This window comes from Megalobrama amblycephala, linkage group LG1, assembly GCF_018812025.1.
Source record: "Megalobrama amblycephala isolate DHTTF-2021 linkage group LG1, ASM1881202v1, whole genome shotgun sequence".
NCBI lineage: Eukaryota > Metazoa > Chordata > Actinopteri > Cypriniformes > Xenocyprididae > Megalobrama > Megalobrama amblycephala.
Genome location: NC_063044.1, coordinates 50,090,126 through 50,117,669, shown reverse-complemented (window position 1 = coordinate 50,117,669; position 27,544 = coordinate 50,090,126). Strand labels below are relative to the sequence as shown.

Genomic DNA, 27,544 nt, shown 5'->3' with positions numbered 1-27,544 from the left:
AATAATTTTTATTTCACAATTCTGACTTTTTTTTCTCTTGCATTTGCGTGTTTATTACTCCCAGTTCGGACTTTATAACTCGCAATTGTGAGTTTATTTCACAATTCTGAGGGGGGAAAAGTCAGAATTGCGGGATAAATTGCAATTCAGAAAAGACAGAATAACGAGTATATCTCACAATTCTGTTTTATTTTGTAAGAAATGTGATATGTAAACTCAGATTTGCGAGAAATAAAAGTCAGAATTGTGAGATATAAACTCGAAATTAACTTTTTTTATTCTTTTATTTCGTGGCTTCCATAGACTTCTACTGCTCAACTGTCATTTTCTGCAACCAGCTAGGCTCCGCCCACAAAAAACGTCATCGCTGTTTGCAAACACCAAATTGGTCTATACATTTCAAAATAATGTACAGTCAGCCAGTTATTATAGCAAAAAAACAAAACAATCTCCCAGCTTGCAAACAAAATTTCCTAAATCATACTTTCTTACCTCAAAATTGTTTTTGTCCTGCAAATATTTTACTCTAAGGAACATTATTTACATTAAGAAAAAGCTCAAGGGAAATAAAGTTTTATTAAAATTATTTTTGTAAAAAGTACAGTATAATTGTATTGGAATCCTAAGAATATGATGGTAAATTTAACAATGTTACTAAAAACTTCAGTCACAAAAAGTAGACTTAAAAACGTTTTTACAAATTATGTAATTAAAACCAAATACCAATCAAAAACCCTGAACATCAAAGAAAACCAATGGTACACATGATAATTTCTATATAAAATAATAAAAAATCTGACATAAATTTATTTATAATGACATCTTTCATAAAAAGGCCTTTAGAAAGTGGTGAGAACAACAGCTTATTGGAAATAAACTCTATTGGTTCCACTTTAAAAATTTAAGGCATCAATTAAACTTACAGGTATTTCTCCAAACTCTCCAAAGCTTGCTTTTTTGTGAATGAACTCCATTCTTTTGGAATCTCACCATAACCACTGAAAGTTTTGTTATAATGCTTTTCTAAATCATTCTTAAATCGACACACAAACCACTTCCAGAATGGCAGCTGTGAGACATCAGGCGTGATGCTCCATTTCTCAAAATCGGGACCTGCTGTTCTATACTCCTTCCATAAAACTGTCTCATCCGAGTCAGATGTTGGGTAAAAGGATTGGCTGTCACTTGCCACTGAAGATGTGCAGAATTCCAAGCAAAGATTATCTGTACCTCTGTAAATCATCCCTCTCATCCCACAGTTACGATGGAAGGGAGCAATGTGATCTCCAAGATGGTCCTCCATTGTGTTAACACAGACGACACCACAGAAGGGACACTGAACCCAGCAGCATTGGCAGAAGTGTTCAATCAAAATGTCATCTGGTGGTTCTCTGAACATTTTCATTTCAATATCAGAGGGCTTTTTTAAGTATTTGTTTGACTCTTCTGTGATGGGCTGAAGTTCTTCTTTCACAACCTCATTTAGAAGTTCAAAGTTAGTGATGTCCTCACAGCAGATACCAGTGAGATGTTCTTTACTGTATTCAAGCTCGTCTTTCAGACAGTCTGAGAATATCTCCAGCCACATATTGGCATCTCCATGTTTCATTGAGACTTCAGATGTTGCTTTTTCAGCAGCCGTGATGACGCATTGCCCCTTGTTCTTGATGTTCCCATTAATCATTGCAAGAGCTGAGGAGTTCTCCCCTGTTATATATGCTTTCACTTCAGCTTTGATAAAATCTTCAAAGTGGCTCCTTGGTAAATGTATGTACTGAATGAACTTTTGAAAGTCCTCCTCCTCTGCTAGTGCTTTCAGAATGTGTTTCTCTAGGTTTGACCTGTTGCCTTTGAATGCTGGAATATTTGTCCGCATCTCTCCAGCAAGATCATTTGCAGCCTTGTTGTAGGCACTCTGGAGTATCGGGTTTTTCAGCTCACTACAAATCAAGGCTCCAAAAATTGCAGCAGATTTTGCTCCTTTGCAGAATCCCTGGAACACACTGAAGTATTCTGGTTTCTTTCTCTCTAAATAAATCGAAGGATCATTGTTGTTTCTGAACACCTGATGAAGCACTGCAAACTTGTCACCTGCCCACTTACATGCACTGATCGTCAGATCAACTGTGAACTCTTTCTTGAATTCATACTGTGCTTTTTTGCACTTGTGGTTTCCTACATTCATTTTTACAAGTTGTGCAATTTCTTGAATGTAGCTTGGGTTGTAGCCTGTGTTTGCAACTGATTTTGACTTCACCTGGTTCACAGTTTCACGACCAATAGTGTACACCAATTGTTGTATTGACTCTTGTTCTTCTGGTGGAAGGCCAAACAGTCTGTTTTTCCAGAATTTTCCGATGAGATTTACATATGTAGTGAAATCAGTGATTTGATGTATGCGTTCAAATTTATTTAATCTGTCAAGCACAAGCGCTTTTTCATGAATTTCAGATATTATTGTAATTATGTCACTAACTACGTTAAGTTCTTCAAAAGGTTGAACATTCCCTGCCAACTCAGAGACCCACTTTTCCCACACTATATCAAATTGTGCCTTCAGCTCATTCTCCTCAAGACCTTTTTGTTTGAGCCTGAATGCAAACTCTTTGCTTTTCTCAAGGAGTTTTCGCTCAAGCAGAGTTTTCTCTCCATCCAGTTTGGTGAGAGCTTTCTTTTGATAGATAATGTTCTCTAGTTTTCTTTTTGCATCTCTTACAAGCTCCCAATGAAGGTGGTTGATTTTCTCTTGAAATTTCAATTTCCACTGAATCAGCATCTCCTTTTCTTTGTGTTCTTCAAAGTAAAGCTTCATGGACTGTTTCACCTCTTCATTGGTCTCTGCCATCTCCTTTTCCAAGTCTCTACTCTCAACTTTATGTAGTTGCTTGTTATTGATTCTGTTGTGCAATTTGTCTTCAATCTCCAGCATGGCACTTCTGAGACTCCAGGTCCACTTTGCATACTCCTCTTCTAATTTTCTGTATGTTGCAATTTCCAAAGTATTCTTAAAACTGAAAACAAAGTTTTCATTCAGAAGAGCGTTCCAGAGGTCTCCAATACGATCTTTGAATTGTGCCAGTGTCACACAATTATATTGTGAGGCACGGGATAGGATTGTGTTCTTAAGCTCCTGCACATTTTCACTGTAACCTGGATTGGGTGGAGCCATTGGTGGGCTGCCTTCCCAGAGTTGGGCAAAGTACCTCACATCAGTCTTTATATCAAATCCAATGACGTCACTGAAACATTCTGCACCACAGACCTCTTCTTTAGCAGCTAGTTGAGTCATCTCATCTAGTTTCTCCTGTAAGCGCCTTTTCCCTACCATGTTCTTCTCGCCCGCTGTGATGTCTCCAACATTCTGATGCACAAACATGCAGCTGGGATTCAGTCGCACCTTCTTCATCCTCAAGAAGGCCTGAACAACAATCTGAAGAATGTCCTGCATCTCAGCTGGATTCTCACCAAAGATGTTGATCAAAGTCATGCTTCCAAGACCGACTACAAATGTTGCCATTTCATTATCATGATGTCTTGTTGACCTGCCAGCCAACTCTAGAGCATGAAGTCCCTCAGTATCGACAACAATGATGTAGTCAAAGTTTAACTGGGTTTTCAGTTCTTCGGACACCTTGATCAGCTGCATGAAGGCTCCTCTGGTACACCTCCCAGCACTTACAGCAAACTGAAGTCCAAACATGGCATTCAGCATGGTGGATTTTCCAGTGCTCTGAATCCCCAAAACTGACAACACAAAGACTTTTTGGTCTCCCAGCATTCTGATGAGTTCATCTAGAACCGCTTGAACCCAAATCAGAGGAACATGAGCTGCATCACCATCCATCAGCTCCAGTGGGTATCCACAGATCATGAGCTCTGCAGCAAACTGTGGGAGAGAATCTAGTTTACATCCAGATCTTTTATTCTTTCTCACAGATACGTGTGACTCATATATCTGGGCAATCTCTCTTAATATGTGCTCCAAGCCAAATGATGTTAAATTCAGTTTTTCAGATAGCTTCTCTAGCTGTGACTGTTCTTCTGTCAGTTGCGCAGATTTATCATGTTCCTTTTTCAAATCCAGCACTTTTGACCATGTTTCATAATACTCATGATGAAGCTTGCAGAGATCTTTTGAAGTATATTCGTCCAGGAAGATCCCCAACCATTTAAGGGAATACATCTTCTCAGCTCTATTTATGGAATTTTGTTTTTCAATAAACAATTTTAAGAATTCACTGAGGCCAATTTTTTTCTGCTGCTCACGGATTTTGTGCATTTCTGTTTGTTTTTGGCTGTTATGCATTTCAATGTTGTTCCCTTGAGGTCGATGTAGTTCTTTGTTCTTTAGACACCAGTTGTGCCACAGTTTTCCCTGACAAGGCAGAAATGTTTCTTTGATTTTGGACATTTCCTTGGTCTCAAGTAGTCTCATCATCTTCTCTGCTGCCTCTTTTCCTCTCCTGCAGTCATCATCATTCTCATCAACTTTGATTCCTGAATGTTCACCCATATTCTCAAGTTTGAAAACTGACAGTGGTTTTGAGAGGCACTCATTGATGGTTCTTCTAAGCTCCTCTGATATATCTGATCTATTTCTTTCTTTCAGGCCAATTGTATATTTGCCTTGCTTTATCTTGGAAACACCTGAGTCATCTTCAGTCAGAAGGCAAATGAGTGGCTTTGAGCCGTTGAAAAGTTCTTCCACTATTTTCATACTTTTGTCACTCCTATCAAGATTTGGCAAAAGCACTACATTTACTGAGGACTTATCAGTCAATATTTGTAGCTGTGTGTCATTAGCTTGTGCATCACCATGAAGATTACAGAAGGCAACACAATCCGTGAATTTATCAGTTTTCTCTCCAGAAGGGCAGTACCAGGCGATCTCAACCACTCCATCCATCAGCAGGCGGGATTTGCTGCTTCCACGGCAGTGTCTGTGAAAGAAAGTTTCATGCCGTTCATTGATCAGGTTGTTCATTAATTCAGATTTGGATGAAGAAACTGCTGAAAATCTAAAAAAGGCAACCATAGGTGTCTCAGCCTTGTAGATTGTCTGGTTTTTACTGATGTTTTCTTCATGGGACTTCCAGCTTTTCTTAAATTGCCTGAAGGTCCACAGGGGAAATTCAATCTCCTTGGTAAATATATTAGGCACAAGCAGAGGAAGAGCATACTGACATTGTGAGAGTTTTGTTACCATGAGCTGACGAAGGAAATTATCTGCACAGAGAAACACTGCCATCTGAATGTCCATTGGGTGAATGGGATGTCCTTTGCTCGTATCAACATACACAGACCTCTTGAAAATGCTTTCAAAGGCATTACCCTCTTGCACATCAGAAACCATGGTGCCTTTTGCATTAAGCACCTCACTTTTTTCTTCTTCCATTGGAATGTATCTTGCTGTGTAATCTGCCATCAGGAGTCCTTGTATATATGTTTGAACCAAATTCTTCTCATTACAAGGTTCATGCCTTTGTTGTGGAGGAGTTACCTGCAGAAAGTCTCTTGACAGTTTGTAAGAGTTTTCACGACTGAGTTCGAGTCTATTAAAGAGCTTGTTGATGTTTTCCAATTTGATCTGATCCTTGTCTTCACATTGGGATGGTTCTTTTCCCGATTCTCTTTTCTCACTGTCTTCTCTCTGCTAAATCAGTAAAGGGCATTTTAACTGTTAATCCCTTGAGTAAATTTAATTTAGATTTTATGGATGTTTACATATTTTTAACAGAAAACTAGACAAAGATACTTATTAAACTAATGTTAATGATTCAATGCATGTTATATGGCATTTACTATTATATGACAGTTATACTAATAACATTACATGTATAATGTTTAAGTCTTGTAGCTATATTTTTGAAAGTATGATTTCATTATCATTGCTTTGCTGTGTACAGTACTTCCACAGTAAATGTATTAGTTAGTGATACAATTTTAGCTTTTTTTTACAGAATACAGTAAAGTTTTGTGATAATTAATATAATGCCACACATGCTATCAATAAGCTGTATGCTTTATGTAATTCATTATGCTGAAAATACGTAATATATGATTATGCCTGCACTGAAATGCATTACCTTACCTTGCAATCGTGTTGCAGCTGAAGAATGTTGCCTAAAAATAAAGATAAAAATAATCTACATCATGCAGCATTTTACATTATTCTTCCATAAATATGAATGATTTGTTTAACATGATTTTTTACAATAAAAACATTAGCAGCTTTAAAGAAAAAAAGAACTGTCAGACATATTAGAGCTTACAGACTTTCAATGGAGAGATAGAAACCTCTCAGGTTTTATTAAAAATATCTTAATATATGTTTTGAAGATTGACCAAAGTCTTATGGGTTTGGAATTATCTCTTTAATATTGTTTTCCAATCTGACAGAGTTCCCTGTATAGCTTTCAGCATTAATTTAGAGATTGTGTTCCTTAAGAAAAAATTATATGTACTATGCAAATATATCAATATTGAATCAAACTGGGTAACACTTCAGTATAGTGAACAATTATCATTTTTAACTAGTTGCTTATTAACCTGCATTTTTGTTGTTTATTAGTACTTATGAAGCACATATTAATGTCTTATATTCTACATCCCTTAATCCTATCCAAATACCTGAACTTAGCCACTACAACAACTAACTAACTAACTATTAATAAGCAGTAAACTTGGAGTTTATTGAAGGAAAAGTCATAGTTAATAGTGAATATGTGTTCCCCATACTAAAGTGTTACCTTGAATCAAGAGCTTATGAATCAGAATCAGATTGATTTGTGAAAGAATGGAATGGCTACTTTTAACACTGAAAAATATTCTCAAGGTATGTCTAATCAACAAATCAAGAAAGCTCAATTGCACTTATATTTAAGTAACTTGCCATGTTTTTCCTTTTTTCCAGGTTCCTGCCCAGTTGCCATGTTGTCTTTATGCTCAGCCACTGACTGGTGTGTATCTTACAAGAAAACATAATTATCTTGCATGTTTGAGGTAACATACTGTGGGAAAATGTCAGTTACTTGTCCAACACTATTCCTTTCTCTCTCTCTCTCTCTCTACACACACACACACACACACATACAACATTTTAATTTTTGTGTTACATGGATTTGATAGTGATAAGAATGGGTTTGTTTGCTCACCCAAATGTTCTCTTTTTGCCACTCAAGTCACAATAGTTGTGTCATTATTACACAAGAGAACACTGTAGCTGTTGAAACAAAACATACTTATTGTGTGGACAATGCATATTTTTAAGATTTTCAAAAGCAAAAATCTATATGGCTTTTTTCCCGTTTGACAAAACATTTTTCCACCAACTCTTTTAATAGCACTGACCAGTAGCTTTTGTGGTGCAGTCACTACTGAGAAGAGACCGTAATGGCCAAGTTCCAGTGAGAGAAGAATCAAGGCTACTTCATTCATAAAGAAGAATTCAGAATGATGGGAATGATAAAGAGATGAGTATGTGGACCCAGGGAGATAAAAAAAAAAAAAATTGTGGCCGCAAGTCAAAAGATGGATATACTCTGCTTGAGAGAGAAGACCAAAACAGATCTATACATGCAACTAGGTCAGCATTCATTGCAAACACACACAACTCAAAACAGTGGCAGCAAACACCATACCGCAAATATCTGTCTGCGGTACAAACCATTACATGATTCCATAAACTCTGGAGGACTACGAGTGGCACTTAAAAATAAAATGAAGGAATGAGTTATCAACTTACTAATTCAAACATAAAGACATGCAGACACTCTTTTGGCAGAGGCGTCCTTGTGTCAGAATACTCTGATAAAGTACAGATTGTTGAAAAATGTAATGTACACAACAGTTGTATTGAGTTATAGTTGTAACTTTTATGTAGATAAAGTTATACTTATATAGCACCTTTTAAAAACAGTGTTTACAAAGTGTTTTACAGAAGAGAAATTCAGAAGCAGCCAGACTGGCTAAATGGAGCATCTGCTAGCCACCTCACATCACAGAAATCAGATAAACCCCAACACATATCTCTTTCACCTAGATATCATAATATAGAGACTGTGATACATACCAGCATGAAACGTTAACACACAACAAAGAACAGACGAAGGCTACATTAAGCAGCTGACTTGTTGTCTTGCTGACCAGGCAATGATCTTGCAGGCAGCGTGAAGGACGAGAGAGGACCAGGCCTGGACTAATTATGTTTTGTGTGCGGCTGTCGTCCGTGAGGGGCTGCGGGTTTTACTTTAGTTTTGGGTGTTTATTTTATGATTATTAAAGTGTATTAAACATTCACTGGTTCCTGCCTCATTCCTCCCGGGTTTTGGCACCAGTGTAACGAGATCAATGAAGAAGGTGGCAAATGTTCAAACACTTTAATAAATATACAAACACAAAACGTAAGTGAAACACATAAACAAAACATCCCAGGTGAAAAAAAGTACATTTCTATAGTGTACTTAAAGTGCTCTATTTTCACACACTAATTTTGTACTTAATATACTAAAAATTCTTCTTTAGTACTACTTAAGATCATCTTAAGAACATCTAAGTGTACTCAACTGTGCCATTTTGAGACAACATGAAATATGTACTTAAATGTGCTTTTAATATTCTATCTCTGTATTTAAAAAATGTATTTAGATACTACTTATAGTACATTTGAACCCATAGTGTACTACTAGGGGCTGAGGTGGGTCAGACCCGGTGTATTTTAGGTCTTCTTTAATGCGGCATTGCGTCTTTACACTGAATTCTGAGCAGATACAGACCCGCAGAGCAGCCATAAATTGGCTGTGTAAAGATGCCTTAAAGGGATAGTTCACCCAAAAATGAAAATTTGATCTTTATCTGCTTACCCCCAGCGCATGCAAGATGTAGGTGACTTTGTTTCTTCAGTAGAACACAAATGATTTTTAACTCCAACCGCTGCCATCTGTCAGTCTAATAATGCGCGTGAATGGTAACACTCACGTTGTTACCATTATAAGAGTCTAAAAATATGCATAGACAAATACAAATTAAACCTTGCAGCTCGTGACGACACACTGATGTCCTAAGACATGAAACGATCGGTTTGTGCGAGAAACCGAACATTATTTATATCATTTTTTACCTCTAATACACCATTATGTCCAACTGCGTTCAGCACTCGCTTAGTGAGGTCTGATCGCGCTCTAGCAAAGGCAGTGATGTCTAGCACTCATTAAAGTATATGTGCGAGACATCACTGCCGTTGTCAGAGCGCGATCAGACATCACTAACCGAGTGCTGAACGCAGTGTGCCGTCAATGTGCTGTCATGAGCCGCAGGGTTTAATTTGGATTTGTCTATGCATATTTTTTGACTCCTATAAATTGTGTTACCATTCACTCGCATTATAAGACTGTCAGACGGTAACGGTTAGAGTTAAAAATCATCATTTGTGTTCTACTGAAGAAAAAAGTCACCTACATCTTGGATGCCCTGGGGGTAAGCAGATAAACATCACATTTTCATTTTTGGGTGAACTATCCCTTTAAGATTCTGCATGATAAAACACACACCATTAACTGTGAGTTTCAGTGAAATGCTACCATCGGGAAAGAGATTAAGAATTGCCAAGATGTAGATTAAACCGGTTTAAAAACTCGTTTAATTCCTTGTGCATTCGTGCTCAGAACCTACTTTTTCAAAGGTCATGGGGTAAATTTAATTTCAAATAGCCTACCTACTCAACAGTACGAGATTTCGGACGCAGCTTGACTTTTTAATGCAAGATAGGCTAACAAAGATAATGTTATAAATATTATGTTGTTGTTTTTTTGATAAAAAATAATCAAAAACTTTCGTAGATTTACTATGTTAATCATTGCAGAAATTATGCCATAGCATCTTGTTATTGGATACATGCAATAAATGCATTGCTTTACCTTACAGCATCGGGTTTCTGTCTTGCAATCTCACCCACAGATGAAAATGAAAGAAAAACTGCTAAGAGGTGTTGTACCAATCTCACTCCCGGGCATATCGTCAGGGTTGCCAGGTTTTTACAACAAAGTTTTTTACCCAGTATAAAAATCGCGTTTCGGGGGTAAAATCCGCGTTTTTGGCTGGTACCCCCGGTAAAATTTGCATTCCAGGGGCTAAATATAATGTTATTTGGGGTCGCTTCAACCCGCGGACTTGAAAAACAACCCGTGGCAACAGTGTAAAAGTAGCCCAATTCCGCGGACTTGGCAACACTGCATATCGTTCTCCCCTTCGCGTGCACGCGCCTCATCAACACGTGGTGCAGCGACTGTGCAGTTTAAAACCACGTCACTAAGCATATCCGTTTATAGATCGATTTTTCTCACAGAACGCATCAAGAACGAACATGAAGCTTTTACACTTAAATAAATAAGCAGACATTGAAATATTGTGGCTAACGGACCATGCAAAAAAACCTTAGAATTTTTTCTAAACTCATTGCTATGCTTTTATTTGTTTGTTTGTTTGTTTGTTTGTTTCATTTTTACATCTTGCATAGTTTGAATCTATAACCGGAGCAATTGCTTTACAACCAGGAGCCCTTTTTAAAAAGAAAAACTGCTGCCATGTTACAATAAATAAAGAGTGATAAGTGCATTAAAGACTTATTGTTCATTTAACTGTTGTATAAAATAAATATCACATTTGCAATCGTGCTGATATTTGGGGGAAAACTTTTGATATTGTAATAACGTTTATATCATGTTGGCTAATATAGCCTAAATAAAAACCCATCTGGGCAAAAATACCCATAGGCCTATATTCAGTATAACTGCAAACCTATATCACGCAGTAATCGTGAGTGACACACTTGATGTCAGCTTGCACATCATTAAAACAATGACGTACTCGGTTACTAACGTAACCTCGGTTCCCTTAGATACGGAATGCATACTGTGTCATAAGCCGTTTAGGCTAAAGTCCGGGATACACTGCACGATTTTAGCAGTCCTATAGACTTTATTTACCAGAGAAACAAGCGCGCCGCCATCTTTAGAAAATTGTCTTTGAACTTCCGTTTTTGCGGTAGCCCTGTACAGTTCTATGGCATCGCTGTTGAAGAATAATTAGCTGGTGAAATGGATTTACCTGTTGTAGAATTAATGAACGTTATCATGAGCATTGTAATGTTTAAAGCAGATGTCTTAACAAATGTCAGTAGACCTGGAAGATTTTAAAATGAGCAGTTCATACTACATAAATAAGAAATATCGCTGTGGAAATACAAACCGGAAGTCAAAAGACAACGAGCGCAGCGCTGAAAAGGGGCGGAGCTAAGGTCTATAAGATCATTACAAATTACACTGTGCGATGTGGATCTTCTAAACTTGGGTACAACATGCATGTAGACTGTACTATCATGACACCTATTGACTCGTAGGGTATGATGCAAGTTTCTATAGAAGAATAAAACGTCATCAGCCTGCACTTGTGGTAAACAAAACACCATGCTGAATCACACTTTGGCAATTTTATGTGTGCTGAAAAAAAAAGGAAGCGGCGAAAAACAAGGGAAAAGAGCTTGAGGTAAGCAGTTTTAAGTTTTAGCGCCATGTCTCGTTGATTTCATGTCGCATTTTTATTGGTTGGTCAGTAGACGACAGATACACTGTGCTATCTTTGGTCGCAAGACCGGAAAACGGCCGTCTTTGAATCTCACTGTACGACATAGGACGACCGATTAAGAGCCACAATCACAGAAATAGCCACGATTGTTTCACGATGACAATCTTTTGTCTGGGACAGCCAAAAAATGCGCAGTGTATCACTGGCTTTAGATGAGGGAGACATGCAAAATGTGCAGTAGTGGAGTCCCCAGGACAGGTTTGAGAGCCACTGAACTAGGCTACTATGTCATCACAGACGAGACATATTGTTCATATAAGTATGAACATACAACTGAATTTACATGGCCGATTTCAAAACACTGCTTCAGGAAGCATCGGAGCGTTATGAATCTTTTGTGTTGAATCAGCTGTTCGAAGCACCAAAGTCACGTGATTTCAGCAGTTTGGCCATGAGTTTGGCTGTTTGACACGTGATCCGAATCATGATTCGATACGCTGATTCATAACGCTCCGAAGCTTCATGAAGCAGTGTTTTGAAATGCTTTTTAATATCAATATTGAACCACTGTACTCACATGAACTGATTTAAATATGTTTTTAGTACATTAATGGATCTTGAGAGAGGAAATGTCATTGCTCCCTATGCAGGCCTCACTGAGCCATTGGATTTCAACAAAAATATCTTAATTTGTGTTCCGAAGATTAACAAAGGTCTTACGGGTGTGGAACGGCATGAGGATAAGTAATAAATGACAGAATTTTCATTTTTGGGTGAACTAACCCTTTAAGACCTCTCATAAGTAAAAATAAGACTTTTTAAGACTTTTATGGCCTTAAATTTTAAAAATCTAATACTTTTTAAGACCTTTATGTCCTTAAATTTTAAAGATCTAATTTAATACTTTAAGACTTTTTAAGTATCCGTGGTTTATAAATGTGTATCATAGACTGTAGAAAAGAAATTATTTGAAGTGTAATTGGATTTTTTATTTTTTTTTTAGTTTAGATCGCGTCCCATTCAATTACTAGCCTAGAGTGGGTTTATGACCTATACTGGACCCAGCCACCAAGGAGCAATTGAAATGCTTTGGCTTCACTTTTCAGAACTTGTGCAAGTTTCAAAACTCTTTATTTCTCCCATCACTAGTGTCTTCTTCTGTTGGATTGCATCTGGGAGGGCTGTCTTGGGCTACAGCGCACCACTAGTCAAATCACATTATTGCAGGCCCTTAAAACGGGTCATATGACATCAAACAACAACAAAAAATTGTTGACAGTTTTTTATTGTCTGAGTTGTTGATAATGTCAGCTTGTCGTTTCAGTCCTATATGAGCTTAAAGATGGTTTCAAACATTTCCTTCAGCCTAGAGGTCATTCTACTGAAGTCACTGTCCTACAGAGAAGAGAAAGAAAGAAAAATCAGAATTCAGTCAATGTAAATAGGACAATATGCAAATTTGTAAGACTCCTGTCATTACATAACATTTGCAAGCCCGAGTGAAACTCACCCTTTTGGATGTGTAGTGGTGAAAAACGTATTCAATATCTGAGACAAACTCTTGCACTGTTTGATAATCGTTATTCTCCAGGTTCAGCTTCACTCGGCCCAGCATCATGGGACCACAAAGGTTTTCACTGTGTCCTGGAACCTGAACACCAGCAGTGCAGACGTCACATACATGTATATTTACCTCCCAGCATTAAATAATCTAAAACAGACAGATGAAGCCGCTAAAGATGATATTTACATTGGTGCAGGGGTCAGTCATGTTCTCACGTAGCAAGTGTAACAGCAAACACTGGCAGTGCTGAAAGAGAAAAAAGAAACAAACATACCTGTAAGTGTTAGTTCACACAAAAAGTTGATTTTTTTTGTTTTTGTTTATACGGTAAAATAAATGTTATTTAGGAACCCATTGACTTCCATTGTAAGGACAAAAAGCTTTGCACAAAACTTACCAGTGTGTACTGAGAGACTGGACTGCTCAAAACTTCCTGTTGGGTCTTTTGACTGGAATCTTCCCTATTCTTCATCACACAGAATGTGCAGCTCCACTTGCTTCTGTACAGACAAAACACACAATATTACACAAAGTCAACTGTTTAGTTTGTCTAAACCAGCATGATTTCTCTCTCTCTCACCCAAGTGAGTCTCCGTCTGCAGCTGGTAGATGACAGTGTGAATGAAAAGCTCGTGGACACTCGTCACAACACACAAGATCTCCCTCAGAGTTACAAACGAAACACACGTCATCATTCTGCTGAGACAAGAGTTCATAAGGAAATGACAAAGCACATTTTAGAAATAATTTCAAATTTTTGTGATGAATTTCGATGGTCATGCTGATGTTTGGACATGACTGCGTAATTGCAAGCGATTATGTCTTACTAGGTATTGATCCAGTTCTTGGCAGATCTCACAATCACAGTTGACTGCATGTGGTTCCAAAATGCCTTTCTGGAAAGAATGTGAGAACATCAGTATTGTTTATACAAAAACACTGACAGCAATCCAGACAAACTGACCGTCTTAATTTGTGATTCTTTTTGCATCATTACAAGAATTCTTCATGTCAGAATTTGGAGGAAGTCCAATGTTAAGAAGTTAGAAGTCTTTGTGCAAGGCCCTCTCTTTCTATTCATCAAATATCCTCTGACTCAAACTGGTTCTCTCTCATCAAGACACTTCAGCAAAGATCAACAGAAGCCTCCACAAATTGCATTAGTGGTTCAGAGCATGTATGTTAAATAATTTCTCTTTTTTGGGGGGCTTCACTTTTTGACTTTCTTTGTGTTTTGGGATTTTTTCCATTGTGCACATCATGTAAAAACAAGAAGTAGTCGTCCTTGGACACACTGACACTCTTACATGTAACCAGAAGTTGAACACACACACATATTTACGCACATACATTTCTTATTTGTTATTATATTTCTTGAAATGCCATACATGGTAAGGTTTGATTCTTAAGTCATATGATTGGATGCTCAAGCTATCCTGGAGATTGTTGTTTGACCTCTGTCTATAAATATGACCCTTCTTCATGAATAAATATGAGAATGCTTTGTACCACACTTGATCTGTGTCTGCTTGGTCATTCTCCCGAGATCTCGTGCTGCTGCTGCCACACATCACAGGTGTTGAGGCGCCTGTTTCTAAACTGATGACTGAAACTACAAATATTCTACCTATGATTTGAGATTTTAATCTAACAGTGTATCAAACTGCCAAAGTCACGTGAACCACTGAAATTTCGAAATGTTTCAAAACACTTATGACGTAACGAAGCCTTGTTTACTGAAATCACGTGACTTTGGCAGTTTGATACACGCTCCGAACCACTGATTCGAAACAAAAGATTCGTAAAGCTTCAAAGCTTCATGAAGCAGTGTTTTGAAATCACTTATCACTAGATATTGTTAAATAAAGTCGTTATTTTGTTTTTTTGGTGCATGTCACTTCATAACGACAAGGTCGAACCACTGTAGTCACATGAACTGTTTTAAATATGTCTTTAGTAGCTTTCTGGGCATTGAAAGTGTTAATTATCTTGCTGTCAATGCAGGCCTCACTGAGCCATTGGATTTGATCAAAAATACCTTAATTTGTGTTCCGAAGATGAAAGAAGGTCTTACAGGTGTGGAATGACATGAGGGTGAGTAATAAATGACAGAATTTTCATTTTCATTTTTGGTGAACTAACCCTTCAATAGATGCTCATTAGACATAATGCTAAAAAAGTGATAGTAAAACAGTTTTTAGTAGAGGAGTTTATTCAAAGAGGCCTAATCATCAATAGTGAAGGTTCCTCTCTCTCTATTAAATTATTAATTTCCAATGAAATTTCAATTAAGTCTGCCCTTCGTTTAATGGCTTTTACCATAAGTCCTAACAACCACGTTCCCATTGTTTATCAAATTCACCATTATTAACCGCAGAGATCCAATGATTATGGAAAACTCAGATTTCAAGTCTTCATAATTTAGCAGTGAATTATTGATCTTTCAGTATCCTCTAATAATTCTATGCTTATGCATAATGAAACTTTAAGACTTATAACTGTATGGTCAGTTAAAGCAGCAGGCAATATATCTCAAATAAAAGGTTCTAAGTGTGAAGAAATCAACCAAAAGGTCAATATGTGACTGTAATTAGAAATTTTTGTTGCTCCAAGTAAACTGCTTATTTGAGAGTTTTTTTTAAAATATCACAAATATCAGTCAAGACAAGACTGTAACTTAAATGTAAAAGATTGGATTCACTGTTTGCTTTAGGATGGCATCTGTCCATGGAACCATTCATGACCAAATAAAGTCTCCAACAATGATTCATTTAGCATTAGGGTTATTTCTCATGGTTGACGCTTTTCAATTTCACCTAATTTCAATGTGTTTGCATCTTTCAAAAACTACCCTTAAACATTAACAATAATGCATTTTCAATCATTTACATCAATCAGCAGTATTATCCGATGACCTTTAGAGTTGCCCTTGCTCCACACACATTTTCTTTGGAAATTATGTGACAAAACTATAACTCCAGCTGAGTGATTTGAGCCATGAGCTAACCACATCTCAATTTATTTTTCTCACCTCAACCTCAATTGTTTTTCCTAAAATTAAAATCCTCAGGGCAAAAACGAAAATTAAGTCACTTTTGCATTCTTTGCAGAAAAGAAAAAATGTTCCTCAAACCTCTGGCATTAATAGAACATAACTTTAAAAAAAGGTAGGCCTACCATAAAAAGCTCTGCTTTTCTCCTTCTAAATTTGAAAATAGTTTGTTTGCCCATGTAATCTTTATGCTATTAAGGTTAAGCGTATTTGGCTTGCTGTCCACAGTGGAAGTCTCTTACCCAGCACAGTGCTAAGTGGATGATAGACACTTGCTCAACCCGACACTGGCTTGCCTAATCTGTGAGCTACATCCACCGCCTCACTCATTGTTTCTGCAAGGTCAGGTACCTCCTTTGCGGATCTCTGTCACTTTGACCTTGACATTTTCATTATCCATTTCTGGATAGACCCAATATAGTCCGGCTCTTCTAGCCAAAACAACCTTGAATTTGGTTGCATGTTGTTTTAGCCTAGACGTCAGGGCTGTGTTTGGGTCAAAACAACAAAAACAATAACCATTTACTAACTTACTAACTTTATTGTATTAACAAATTTAGTTTGGGACTGCTATTTAATAGTCTTACCTTATTCTGTTTATTAATCTGTGTTAGTGATATTATTACATTTTATGTGTGTGTTTAGTAAATTGGGACGGTATACTTGGGTGTCTGTCAATCATTTTTGAGATTTGAGTCTGTTAATGACCATGAGAAAATGTGAGCGCTGTGGCCAAACTAGTTGAGAACCACTGGCCTACATGACTACTCTCAAGCTTCAAAAAGATTAAAAAGTATAGTCACTATGCTTTGTTTTCTGTATCACATATTAAGTCTTCTGAAGCCATAAAATAGCTTTGCGTGAGGAACGGGTGATGAAAGCTACTGTTTATTTCTCGGAATTTCTCCATTTAAATCAGAATTTTTAAATGTTCTTTTTTCCTATTTAACATTTTCTTTTACCGTTATAAGTTTCCCAAGAGGCATTCCATGGGACACAATATCTTTCCTCCATGTTCCATCCCGTTTGTTCAATTTGATGAAATCCTCAGGGCTCAGCCAGAAGTTCTCTGTTCTTATGCATCTCCCACAATGCCCTGATAAATACAAAACTGAGTGAAGAGTCTTGTACCACTACAGTCAAGCACTGTATTTATATGCATTGTCAATATGTACACTGTAAAAAAATGATTTTATGGCTAAGTAAATAAAACAGGAAAAATCATGCATCTTTTGCTAAGAATAATCTTGTAAAAATGAAAACTCTAGAATATTAAGTAAAATCTAAATACATACTCAATTTTTACTAGCAAATATTAGACACCCAACAGACAAGTACATTTTACTTGTGATTCTCTGACATATTTACACGTATTAATAAAGTACTTGAAGCAAATTTAAAAAATCGTGTAAAATGTACGTCTTGAATCAAGGAATCTGCGCATGTGCGGAAAGAACCTGCTCCAACGGATGCTCCAAACTCCATTCCATCTGCTTTCGACAGGTAAGCAACAGTAAAAACTGCATTATATTACGATTTTTTTATTTAATTTATTCAGTAAATGTAATTTCATTCGAAGATTGTGTTGTAATCACTTAATTTTGCACATTTAGACTTCTTAATGACGAGTTAGCTTCGTAAAACGTTAGCCTTATAGTTTTAAACTTTAAGTATATATATATATATATATATATATATATATATATATATATATATATATATATATATATATATATATATATATATATATACGGCTAAAACCTTGTATAGGTTACTCAAATCGTGATCTTTTTTGTTTAATTTTTGTTATTTTGCGGCCACAAATTAACGATAACATCACGTGAGCAGGTTTATGTTTCCTCATTTTAAATAACATTAAGTCGTGCACGATATAATTCATTCTCTATTAAATAGTTTCTCAAGATTTACTAAAGGAAAGGGAACGAATTATTAATTTGTGGTCACGATATATTTATCTGCATGATGTGTGCCACATGCTAGCATTAATGTGAGGAAATGGAGACGAGAACTTGCAGTCTTGCAGGATGTTTTAATGTGTTTGATTTGATTTGGTGGCCTACGTTATAGCAAAGTCCCTTTAAGATGTTATTCTATAGTATTTGGTTATGACGTTTCGTTGTTGAGTTTCTTTTAATCACTTCATTTAACAAACGTTTTGTGTGATCTCATTCTGGGCGAAAGGCTGAACAGTGAAAACTAATACTCAGATGCTCCCGGGGTTGTTTTTATGTTAGTCTCCATTTCAACAAAATTCCCTGTTTGTTTCATTATAAAATGAGTGAAATGAATAATGTTGATGCAAATACTATTCATTTAAAAATATTTTCTGTTTTTTTTTTTTTTTTTTGTCTGTTTTCTGAATTTCAGAATCCTTTGTGCCTTCTTTGCTGTAAACTGGTTGAGAGGGACAGAAGAGAGAGACTGAACTCAATGAATTATTGCCCTTAAAGGGTTATTTCTGTCATTAATTACTCACCCTCATATTATTCCACACCTGTAAGACCTAACTTCATTTTCAGAACACAAATTAAGATATTTTTGATGAAATCTGAGAGGTATATGACTAGTCCAGACAGCAGTACAATCAACGCTTTCAAGGTCCAGAAAAGTACTAAAGACATCGTTAAAACAGTCATGTGACTACAGTGGTTCAACCTTAATGTCATGTAGAGACGAGAATACATTTAGTGCGCAAAAACAACAACAAAAATAACGACTTTATTCAACAATATCTTCAGTTCTGTGTCATTATGCTCTTTACGTCCAGCAGTTCCAGGTTCTACGTCCGAATGCCGGCTCAGTATTGACCAAAGCTGATCATGTGATCAGCACGACGTATGCATGTGATGCTAATGCAGGAGCTGGCCAATAATGAGTCAGCATTCTGACGATGAACCTGGAAGAGCTGGATGTAAACAACGAATGAGAATGACACAGAAGAGAATAGATTGTTGAATAAAGTCCTTATTTTTGTTTTGTTTTTGCACTCTTCATAACATTAAGGTTGAACCACTGTACTCAGATACACTATTTTAATGATGTCTTTAGTACCTTTCTGGACCTTGAAAGTGTTGGTTATATTGCTGTCTATGGACGAGTCATATACCTCTCAGATTTCATCAAAAATATCTTGATTTGTGTTCTGAAGATGAACGAAGGTCTTACGGGTGTGGAACGACATTAGGGTGAGTAATTAATTCCAGCAGTGTAAACTCTGCTAAGTGTATTACTGCCCTCCACAGGTCAAAGTTTGAAGTAATTGTTATATACTTGCACTAGCATAATTGTATATGACAATTTAGTTCAAACTTTGACCTGCGGAGGGCAGTAATACACTTAGAAGTGTCTACACTGCTGGAATTCTAATAGAGAAGAAGTAGAAGAAAGCTAGTTCAAGATGAGCATTTATGGTTATGAAATTTTTTTTTTTTTTTTAGAAAATGAGTGATGGTTTCTCTAGATAAGACCCTTATTCCTCGCCTGGTATCGTTTAAAGCCCTTTGAAAGCTGCACTGAAACTGTAATTTTGACCTTCAACCGTTTGGAGTCCATTGAAGTCAACCTTCATTTCTTTTCGACTGAAGAGAGGACGACATCTTGGATGACATGGGGGTGAGTAAATTATCAGGAAATTTGAAAGTGAACTAATCCTTTAATTATATTAATTATTATCAGATTTTTAAGTAAAAATTACTGAGTATAATTTAACAGGCCAAGTTAAATGTACTTGTTCACTTTGTTAATTTTACTCAGCTTAGTTAAGTAGATTTACTTCATTTCCATGTGTGTGAAATTTACTTAAAAAATATTCGTGCAAAAACTTGCAAAATAAAAATTGAGTAAATTCTACTTGTTTCTTACAGTGTAGGAGGAAAAAAAACGATAACTTATCTTAAGAAACACTTTAGATTTTATAGTTAGTTCATATTCATAATAATTATTATGAAAGCATTCCCACTCACACACCTTTGGCAAAGCGACATTTGTGTAGGATGCCGGAGTCAGAACCACAAGTAACAGGTAGGGTTGGACCTTCAAACACGCTCATGTCAATAGCATCGTCTTCATCATTATCATCATCAATATCTTGACTGTCATTGATCTTTTCATCTGATTCTACAACAAATACACAAACACTCAGGAAACAGAATATTTTATTATCTCTATTCTGAATAAAAGTTGTAAGATCTAAAGGAATATTTATTTTCTATTTAAAAACAAACAAACAAACATTTTTTTTATTTTTTTTTTTATTCATTTACTCACCTTGTTGTTCCAAACAAACAGGGCTTTTTTTCTTCTGCAGAACATAAAAGGAGAAATTTTGATGAACATCATGGTCACTCTTAAAGGCACAATATGTAATTTGTTGCCGCCAGAGGTCGCCTATTCAAAACAAAGGCGTAGCTTGATGGCACCGAGATTGGGAGTTGTCGTCTTCACCTCACAGCCGGTGGAAAAGAATCCGACGGGAATCATATATAGCAATTTAGCGCAAATTTTATGGCACGTGATTTGGCAAAGGCTGCGATTATTTTATACACAGCTTGTCAGAGCTGTACGGCTCTGTGATCAGTAGTAAACGCTTCTCCATCTGAAAGCCGTAGGGCTTTCAGAAACTGCAAATATGCCCTGCTGCCGAAGTAGAACACGCGTCATTCCAGGAAATCCCATACTATCACTGTATCTGAATAAACAGAAGATTGAAATGCTTTGATTGATTAAACATTACAAATAAACACACGACTGCCTTATTCTGTGTAAGCCACATCATCTCACAGAAGGACACTCAACTGTCATTATGAAGTGAGTTTGGAGTAAAAGCATGTTATTAAATGTTGTCTTTTGTTGGAGAAGATGTTGATGATGCTTCTCATGTCTGGAAAGATGTTTAACGCATGTTGCTTTTCAAATGCACATTATAAGCGATTCAAACTCTCTGTGCTTTCAGATGGATTAGCATTTGGAGCCATACTTCATTGACAAGCTGCGCATAAAAAAACAATCGCAGCCTTTGCGATTTCATAATCGCGCTAAGAATCGCTTTTGTTGACTGAGAATTGAAGAATCAATACAGCCCTAGTAAGTACACAAGACAACAAAATATTTAACACTGTTCTAGTGGTTTTTGGATATTTGAATTTAAAAAAATCTTACATATTGTGCCTTTAACTTATTTCATATTTGAAAGCTTCAGTCTAGAAAGGTTAATTCCTACATCAAATCTGAAAAGCATCCAAAAGCAGCCAAACCTGTGCATCCTGAACCTTGCTTTTCTGAAAGCTTTTAGATAAAAGAAAGCCATCCTATGAATAGAAAAGAGCACAAAGTAAGAATATGTCATAAATGTATTTTAAAATGTCATCATTAGTGTTATGTTATCTCCACACTGTCCATTTTTATATCAAGGAACTGGTATTTAACTTTAATTTCTCAAATGAGTTCCAACTCCCCAATCACAAAGGCCATGTTTTATGTTTTTTGTTGTTGTTGTTGTTGTTGTTGTTGTTTAAAATGCTAATTATAATTGCACACAAGAGCATTAATCAATATTAACAGTTTCAACTAATTATTGAAATGGTCTTGCACCTCTATGAGTTTCTGGAGTGGAATGCCTTTGCAAAGGATGCTGGTTCTCCACTTTTTGTTCCTGTCCTTCATCCCAAACCTCTCAAACTCAGTGGGCTTGAACCACTGGCCTTCACTGAAGATGCACTTCTGTTCTAAGGTCAGAAAAACTGTTTATTCAGCCACTATTGAAATGACTTGATTTAGAGCTTCGGGATGTTATTTGAGACATTCAACAGCTTAGCTCCTCATAAACTACTAAACTCTTTAACAAATAGAAAAGTTTCTGCACCTACTGTTATTATATTTCTTCAAATGCAAGATGCCCTCTTTATGACCACATGTAACAGGAAGTTGAGATTTATTTTGAGAGTGTTTGTGTCCTGCAGATGACTCTGAAACAAGTACAATTAAATCAGTTCAGTGAAAAAAAAAAAAACGTATTAGAAGATTTAAATATGCACCTCTTCACATTTTAAAGAACATACATGTTCATTACTTCTTCATTACATTTTGTTAGTAAAAATACTTTTGACTCACTGGGGCAGTTTTGTCTCGTGGCTTGTTTCTTCTTCTTTCTGAGTTTGCAGAGGGAGGACAGCTCCGTCTCTTGTCTCTTCTTACAGCTTTGTTTCTTCATCCTCCTCTTTTTATTTTTTGCTGTCCTTTATGCTGTTCTCACTCAGCCATTCAGATACTGGAACACTTTGAAATAATCATTTTATGAAGGAGGCTGTCGTATTATCTGCATTATTTGAACAGCAGGAAGTGGACGGGTTCCACCATGTTGAGTTGTTTGTGGTGCAAAACTTCCCCTCCCACTTTCAGAGAAAGGAAACTGAATGCTGCCAGTGGTTGTTATGTATCAAAAAATAAAAAACAACGTATAAGAAAGGACATGCTTTTTTTTGCTTGTCCACATGCAAATAGTTTTCAGAACATTTTAATGGAACTGGATTTTCAGAGCAATATTGTACTTGAAAAGAGATTTCAATAACATGTTGACATTATTAACCAGTTTACTGTTATCCTCTTTCACACAGAGACAAACATAAACAAACAACATCAATATTCCTTTCCAATTTTGAAGTTGAAATGTGGTAAAGAAAAAAGTTCATGATGCCTAAAACTTTTGTAAAGTGTTACCATGACTTGTCTATAAATAGTACAAAAATATAAACAAACATTTTTTCTTTTTATTTGTGTGACATGGTGGACATGCATGCTTGACAAATCTTGTCATAAAAAATTCATAAAAAATTATGAATGTTACATGAAAATAGAACTTGCCAACATTTGAACATGGCTCACAGATGTCACTTCCTCTCGATTGTGGAATTTGCAGATCATATTATTTTAAGGTAATAGTAAGTAAATTTTACATTTTTTTTATATAAATGTGATTTATCTAGTGTGAATGGGAAAACTAGACATTTTATAATGGTGAAGTTGTGGTGTAAATAGATTTTTGTTAGAAAATGTATTTTATTTATTTAAATTGATTTAAAAACAGTATTTTTGGCCTACGGTGCTGGCTAGAGTGATTGGCCTCCTCCATTGCCCACTTTCTATCATTTTTATGATAAATTGCCAGAAACAAGTGCCCAATTTCTGTATGGTACACCTAATGTAAAGAGCAATTGTATTTAGGTAATATTTATCAATTAACCATACTTTAACAATACAGTATACAATATTTTGAAACATTCAATACACTAAAACAAAGTATAGCAAAGTGCACTGTCAGAGGGAAGCTCTCATTTAGTACCTTTTGATATTATAATCAGACATAAGTCATATATTGCTGTCTTTATCTCACTCTAGACTATCTGTTATGCTGTGTGTAGTAGACTGAACACATATGATACTGTATTTATAACTCTCCTTCACTTTCTGCGCTGAGACAGTGCTGCCCTCTTCATGTAAAGGTAACAATGTAATTTAATAGGCAAGCTTTATTTCACACTACAACACCCCATTCATTGACTGACTTTATTGAAAGTGGAACAAAATTAGTCGATTTATGAGCTCAGTATATTGAGACACAGAAAATGCTGAATAAATGGTGCACGGCACATCATTTACGAAGGGTAAATTTTCCGTTAACTTTAGGTATCTTCAAAATTTCCATCTGAAGAAAAAACACAGAGAAAATAAAGTTCTTTTTTTAAAGAAGATAATTTAAGTCACAGAATTGTAAGGATACTGTTTCATATTTTGACTAAATGTATTAAAGTACTGAAGCTAATGTGCTGATCTCTTCCTGTTCTTACCTCCATGAGACTCTTGAGGGGTTTGCCTTGGCATAATATACTTGTTTTCCAGCACTTGCTTGATTCTTTTCCACCCCTTTGCTCAAATTGTAGAGGGGAGATCATTTCTCCATCATGTTTAAGGCAATCCCTTTTTCCTGAGAATAGAAGCAAATTTTGATACAGTATGTGTATGTGGTAGGTACGTGTAAGTGCAAATGGATAGTATAAATCAGGGGCCGTATTCACAAAACATTTTATCTTACCACTAAGAGTTCTCCTAAATAGCAGTAAAAGTTCTTAGCTAAGAGTTTTCTCTTAAAACCTATTCACAAATCTGCTGAGACAAGCTAAGAGTAAGGGCGGGGTTGACCTCATTGCTATGGATGATGTCAACACACTCACTAACTATGCCCACAATGATTGGCTGATGGGGGAGAAGTCTCTGTCAGTGATTTAATCATAGGGATATTGTAGAACGAGATATCATGTTTCCATATTCAAATAAAGGTTTTAAAATACAAATGTTGCCATATTCAAAGAACGTTTTTTTCGTAAAAATGTTGCCATATTGAAATAAAGATTTTAAAACGTAGGCTAAGTGTCACAAATTAAACTAGTTCAGTTAATTGTCCGCCTCTTACATGTCTGCGTCTCGAGAGATTGCAGAATTCAAGTGACAAATGATGCTTTATAAATAAAGTTTTGGAGGAGCGCGTTCAAACGGTCTATCTAATCAGCCCGAGGGAGTTTTCTGCATCCCTCTGCCAAACCGCTCCTCACTCTCGGCTGGGATATGGGGTGAACTCTGGGTTTGGGCTAAACCAATTCCAAGCTCGGAGTTTGGGCAAAATAAATTCCAAGATCGGAGCCCTCGATCCCCTTGGACAGCACGCCAAATACGCTTATAAATATATAAATAAATATATATATATATATACTCTATTCGATCATTTATAAGTGTGAATCCGTGAAAACAACTGCCACAGGTAATAGTACATTATTTATATATTTATTTATTTATTGAAGATTTATTTTAGGCATTTTATTGTATTCCATAAATCAAAATATGTATTGTATTTATGAAGAAAAGGTGCAGCACCCAGCTTTATCGCTATTGCCTCAGTGGTGTACAATGTCTTTGGGTGGATTAGGATTGTTTGTGATTTGGTCTTAGTGACTTAGGAGTCCTCTTGACTACTCCTAACGTTTCACAGCTTTATGAGCTAGTTTTAGCGCTAAAATACTTTGTGAAATACTCTTAGAGAAAAAATTTAGGAGTCCTAAATTTAGGACTGACACGCCCATTATTTTTAAGAGTTTCTCCTAAATCTGTAAGTTAGGAGCTACTTTTAGCCTTAAAGGTGCTAAAGAGGATCTTTTCGTCGACTGAGAATCCAAAGACTGTTACTGAGTTTTTTAAATGAGCGCAAGAACAACCCCCCTCCTTCGAAGGAACGCCTCCCAAAACTCGTAAACATTCGTATTGGAACACGAGTGTTTACCACCGGCATTCGCTGTGTTGTGTTAGTGGATTCATTATGTCGGACTCACCGCAGGTAACTCATAATCTGCAGTTGTTACTCCTGTCTCCTGACAAAAACATTGCATGCGGCACCTGTGGAGTGTGGAAAGTTACTGGAGTGCACAGCCGCGCACGTCTCTCACAAGGAACGTCATGGCAGTGATTGACAAGCCAGAGGGCCAATCGTTTACGCGATGATCGCGTAAACGATTGGCTGATGTTTTTAAGGCCCTACCTCGTGCACAGATGATGTATATTCAGGGTTGGGGAGTAACGAAATACATGTAACTTAGTTACGTATTTAAAATACAAAATTTGAGTAACTGTATTTCATTACAGTTACATTTTAAATGGGTGGTAATCAAATTACAGTTACATCCACAAAGTATTTTAGATTACCAAAGTAATTATTTTGAATTTTAATGTCATTTATTTCTCTGTGATAAATGATTCTCTGACTCTGACAGTCTACAAAAGCATCCTAAGCTACATTTCTGCTCATAAGGTTCATACCCCTTTCAGAACATGCAAGATTTTAAAAATTTTAACAAAGAGGATTCATAAAACTTGCATGTTATATTTATTTAGTACTGTCCTGAGTAAGCTATTTAACATAACAGATGTTTACACTCAACAAATGACTGAATTTATAAAAATTACAAATTCCTAAATTTAAATACCCATGAATCTTAAATGTCCTGTCATTACCTGAATGATCCACGACTGTTTTCATGCTTTGCAATAGTAGTTTGTGAGTTTTTATCTCACAATTCTGATTTGTTTTCCTTCCAAATGCGAGTTTGCATCTCACAATTCTGACTTTTTTTTTTCTCAGAATTGCAAGATTTAAACTCACAATTGTTTTTAGAGATATAGGCCCGGTTTCACAGACAGGGCTTAGATTAAGCCAGGATTAGCCCTTAGTTCAATTAGGAAGTAGCTTTTATAAACGTACCCTAGAAAAAAAAACCATTACTGGTGTACATCTTGAGACAAATCAATGGAACTGATATATTTTAAGATATATCGATACAAGATGCTTTCAGTTAAAACAGCTCAAACATGCATTTTAGTCTAGGACTTGGTTAAGCCTAAATCTGTGAAACCGGGGGATTAACTCACAATTGCAAGTTATAAAGTCAGAATTGCGTGACTTTTTTTCTGGAAAATTGTGAGTTTACATCTCACAATTCTGACTTATTTTCTCAAAATGGAGAGTTTATATTTCAGAATTCTGACTTCTTTTCTCAATATTGGGAATTTATGTCTCACAATTCTGACTTTATAACTCGCAATTGCAAAAAAGTCAGAATTGAGATAAAAACTCGCAATTACCTTTTTTGTGTTACATACTTAATAGTATTCCAAAAGTATTCTAAAGTATTTAGATTAAGTTACAAAACTTGGGTAATCTAACAAAATACGTTACAAATTACTTTTTAAAGCATGTATTTTGTAATCTGTAGTGAAATACATTTTAAAAGTAACCTACCCAGCCCTGTGTATATTAATATTATTCCTTTCAGTGCACCTAATAAATGTCAATAAAAAATGATATTTTGTAAAAATGATATAAATGTCTTTTATCAGTTAGTAAAGACAGTTTCAAGTAATATTGCAAAAATGTATAAAACAAAACATCCTCTTTAGCACCTTTAAGATGTTTTGTGAATACGGCCCCAGTTTCATATTATAAATTAGATACATTTTTCAGAAATAATAATAATAAAAGAAAATGGCTGTATATTGGTCTGGCCTGGCATAGACTACACAAGAAACTGAAAGTCAACAGAACACATTGTAACAATATGCTGTTAATATGTGTGTTCTCGAAACGTTCTTAGTTAAGTATACCTTCTGTAAGTCATTTCGTTCATAAGGTTGGTCTGGACCACTCATAGCTATACTTGATCACTGCTGACAGTTTACTCCACTAGTGGCCATCACTGTGCAAAAAGTTTTACTACATCTTTAGTTCTGAA

General features: G+C 36.1%; 2 protein-coding genes across 10 annotated transcripts; both read right to left on the bottom strand.

Moving 5' to 3' along the window:
* Window positions 1-557: 557 nt before the first annotated feature.
* Window positions 558-10,214, bottom strand: zmp:0000000912 (interferon-induced very large GTPase 1). Of its 4 annotated transcripts, none has more exons than XM_048198928.1 (5): window positions 9,915-10,214; window positions 7,155-7,222; window positions 6,893-6,967; window positions 6,092-6,123; window positions 558-5,653 (listed from the first exon to the last, which is right to left on the bottom strand). In XM_048198928.1, the coding sequence occupies exons 3-5, from the start codon at window positions 6,930-6,932 to the stop codon at window positions 920-922; spliced, it is 4,806 nt and encodes a 1,601-aa protein (XP_048054885.1). In that variant the 5' UTR covers window positions 6,933-6,967; window positions 7,155-7,222; window positions 9,915-10,214; the 3' UTR covers window positions 558-919. The 4 variants fall into 4 exon arrangements, with proteins under 4 accessions (XP_048054885.1, XP_048054909.1, XP_048054902.1 ...); XM_048198952.1 differs by having other exon boundaries at window positions 558-5,650; XM_048198945.1 differs by lacking the exon at window positions 9,915-10,214 and adding an exon at window positions 7,351-8,866.
* Window positions 10,215-12,847: 2,633 nt separating this feature from the next.
* Window positions 12,848-22,616, bottom strand: LOC125273429 (nuclear body protein SP140-like protein). 6 transcript variants are annotated; one of them, XM_048198801.1, is made up of 13 exons: window positions 22,326-22,616; window positions 22,082-22,180; window positions 21,807-21,955; window positions 21,470-21,523; window positions 20,484-20,517; window positions 20,184-20,333; window positions 17,159-17,292; window positions 13,972-14,040; window positions 13,725-13,840; window positions 13,542-13,641; window positions 13,331-13,390; window positions 13,091-13,231; window positions 12,848-12,975 (listed from the first exon to the last, which is right to left on the bottom strand). In XM_048198801.1, exons 1-13 carry the CDS (start codon window positions 22,423-22,425, stop codon window positions 12,907-12,909), a joined length of 1,275 nt encoding a protein of 424 aa, XP_048054758.1. In that variant the 5' UTR covers window positions 22,426-22,616; the 3' UTR covers window positions 12,848-12,906. The 6 variants fall into 6 exon arrangements, with proteins under 6 accessions (XP_048054758.1, XP_048054751.1, XP_048054735.1 ...); XM_048198794.1 differs by having other exon boundaries at window positions 13,725-13,843; window positions 22,326-22,615; XM_048198778.1 differs by having other exon boundaries at window positions 13,542-13,644; window positions 13,725-13,843; window positions 22,326-22,614.
* Between the last annotated feature and the right edge of the window lie 4,928 nt (window positions 22,617-27,544).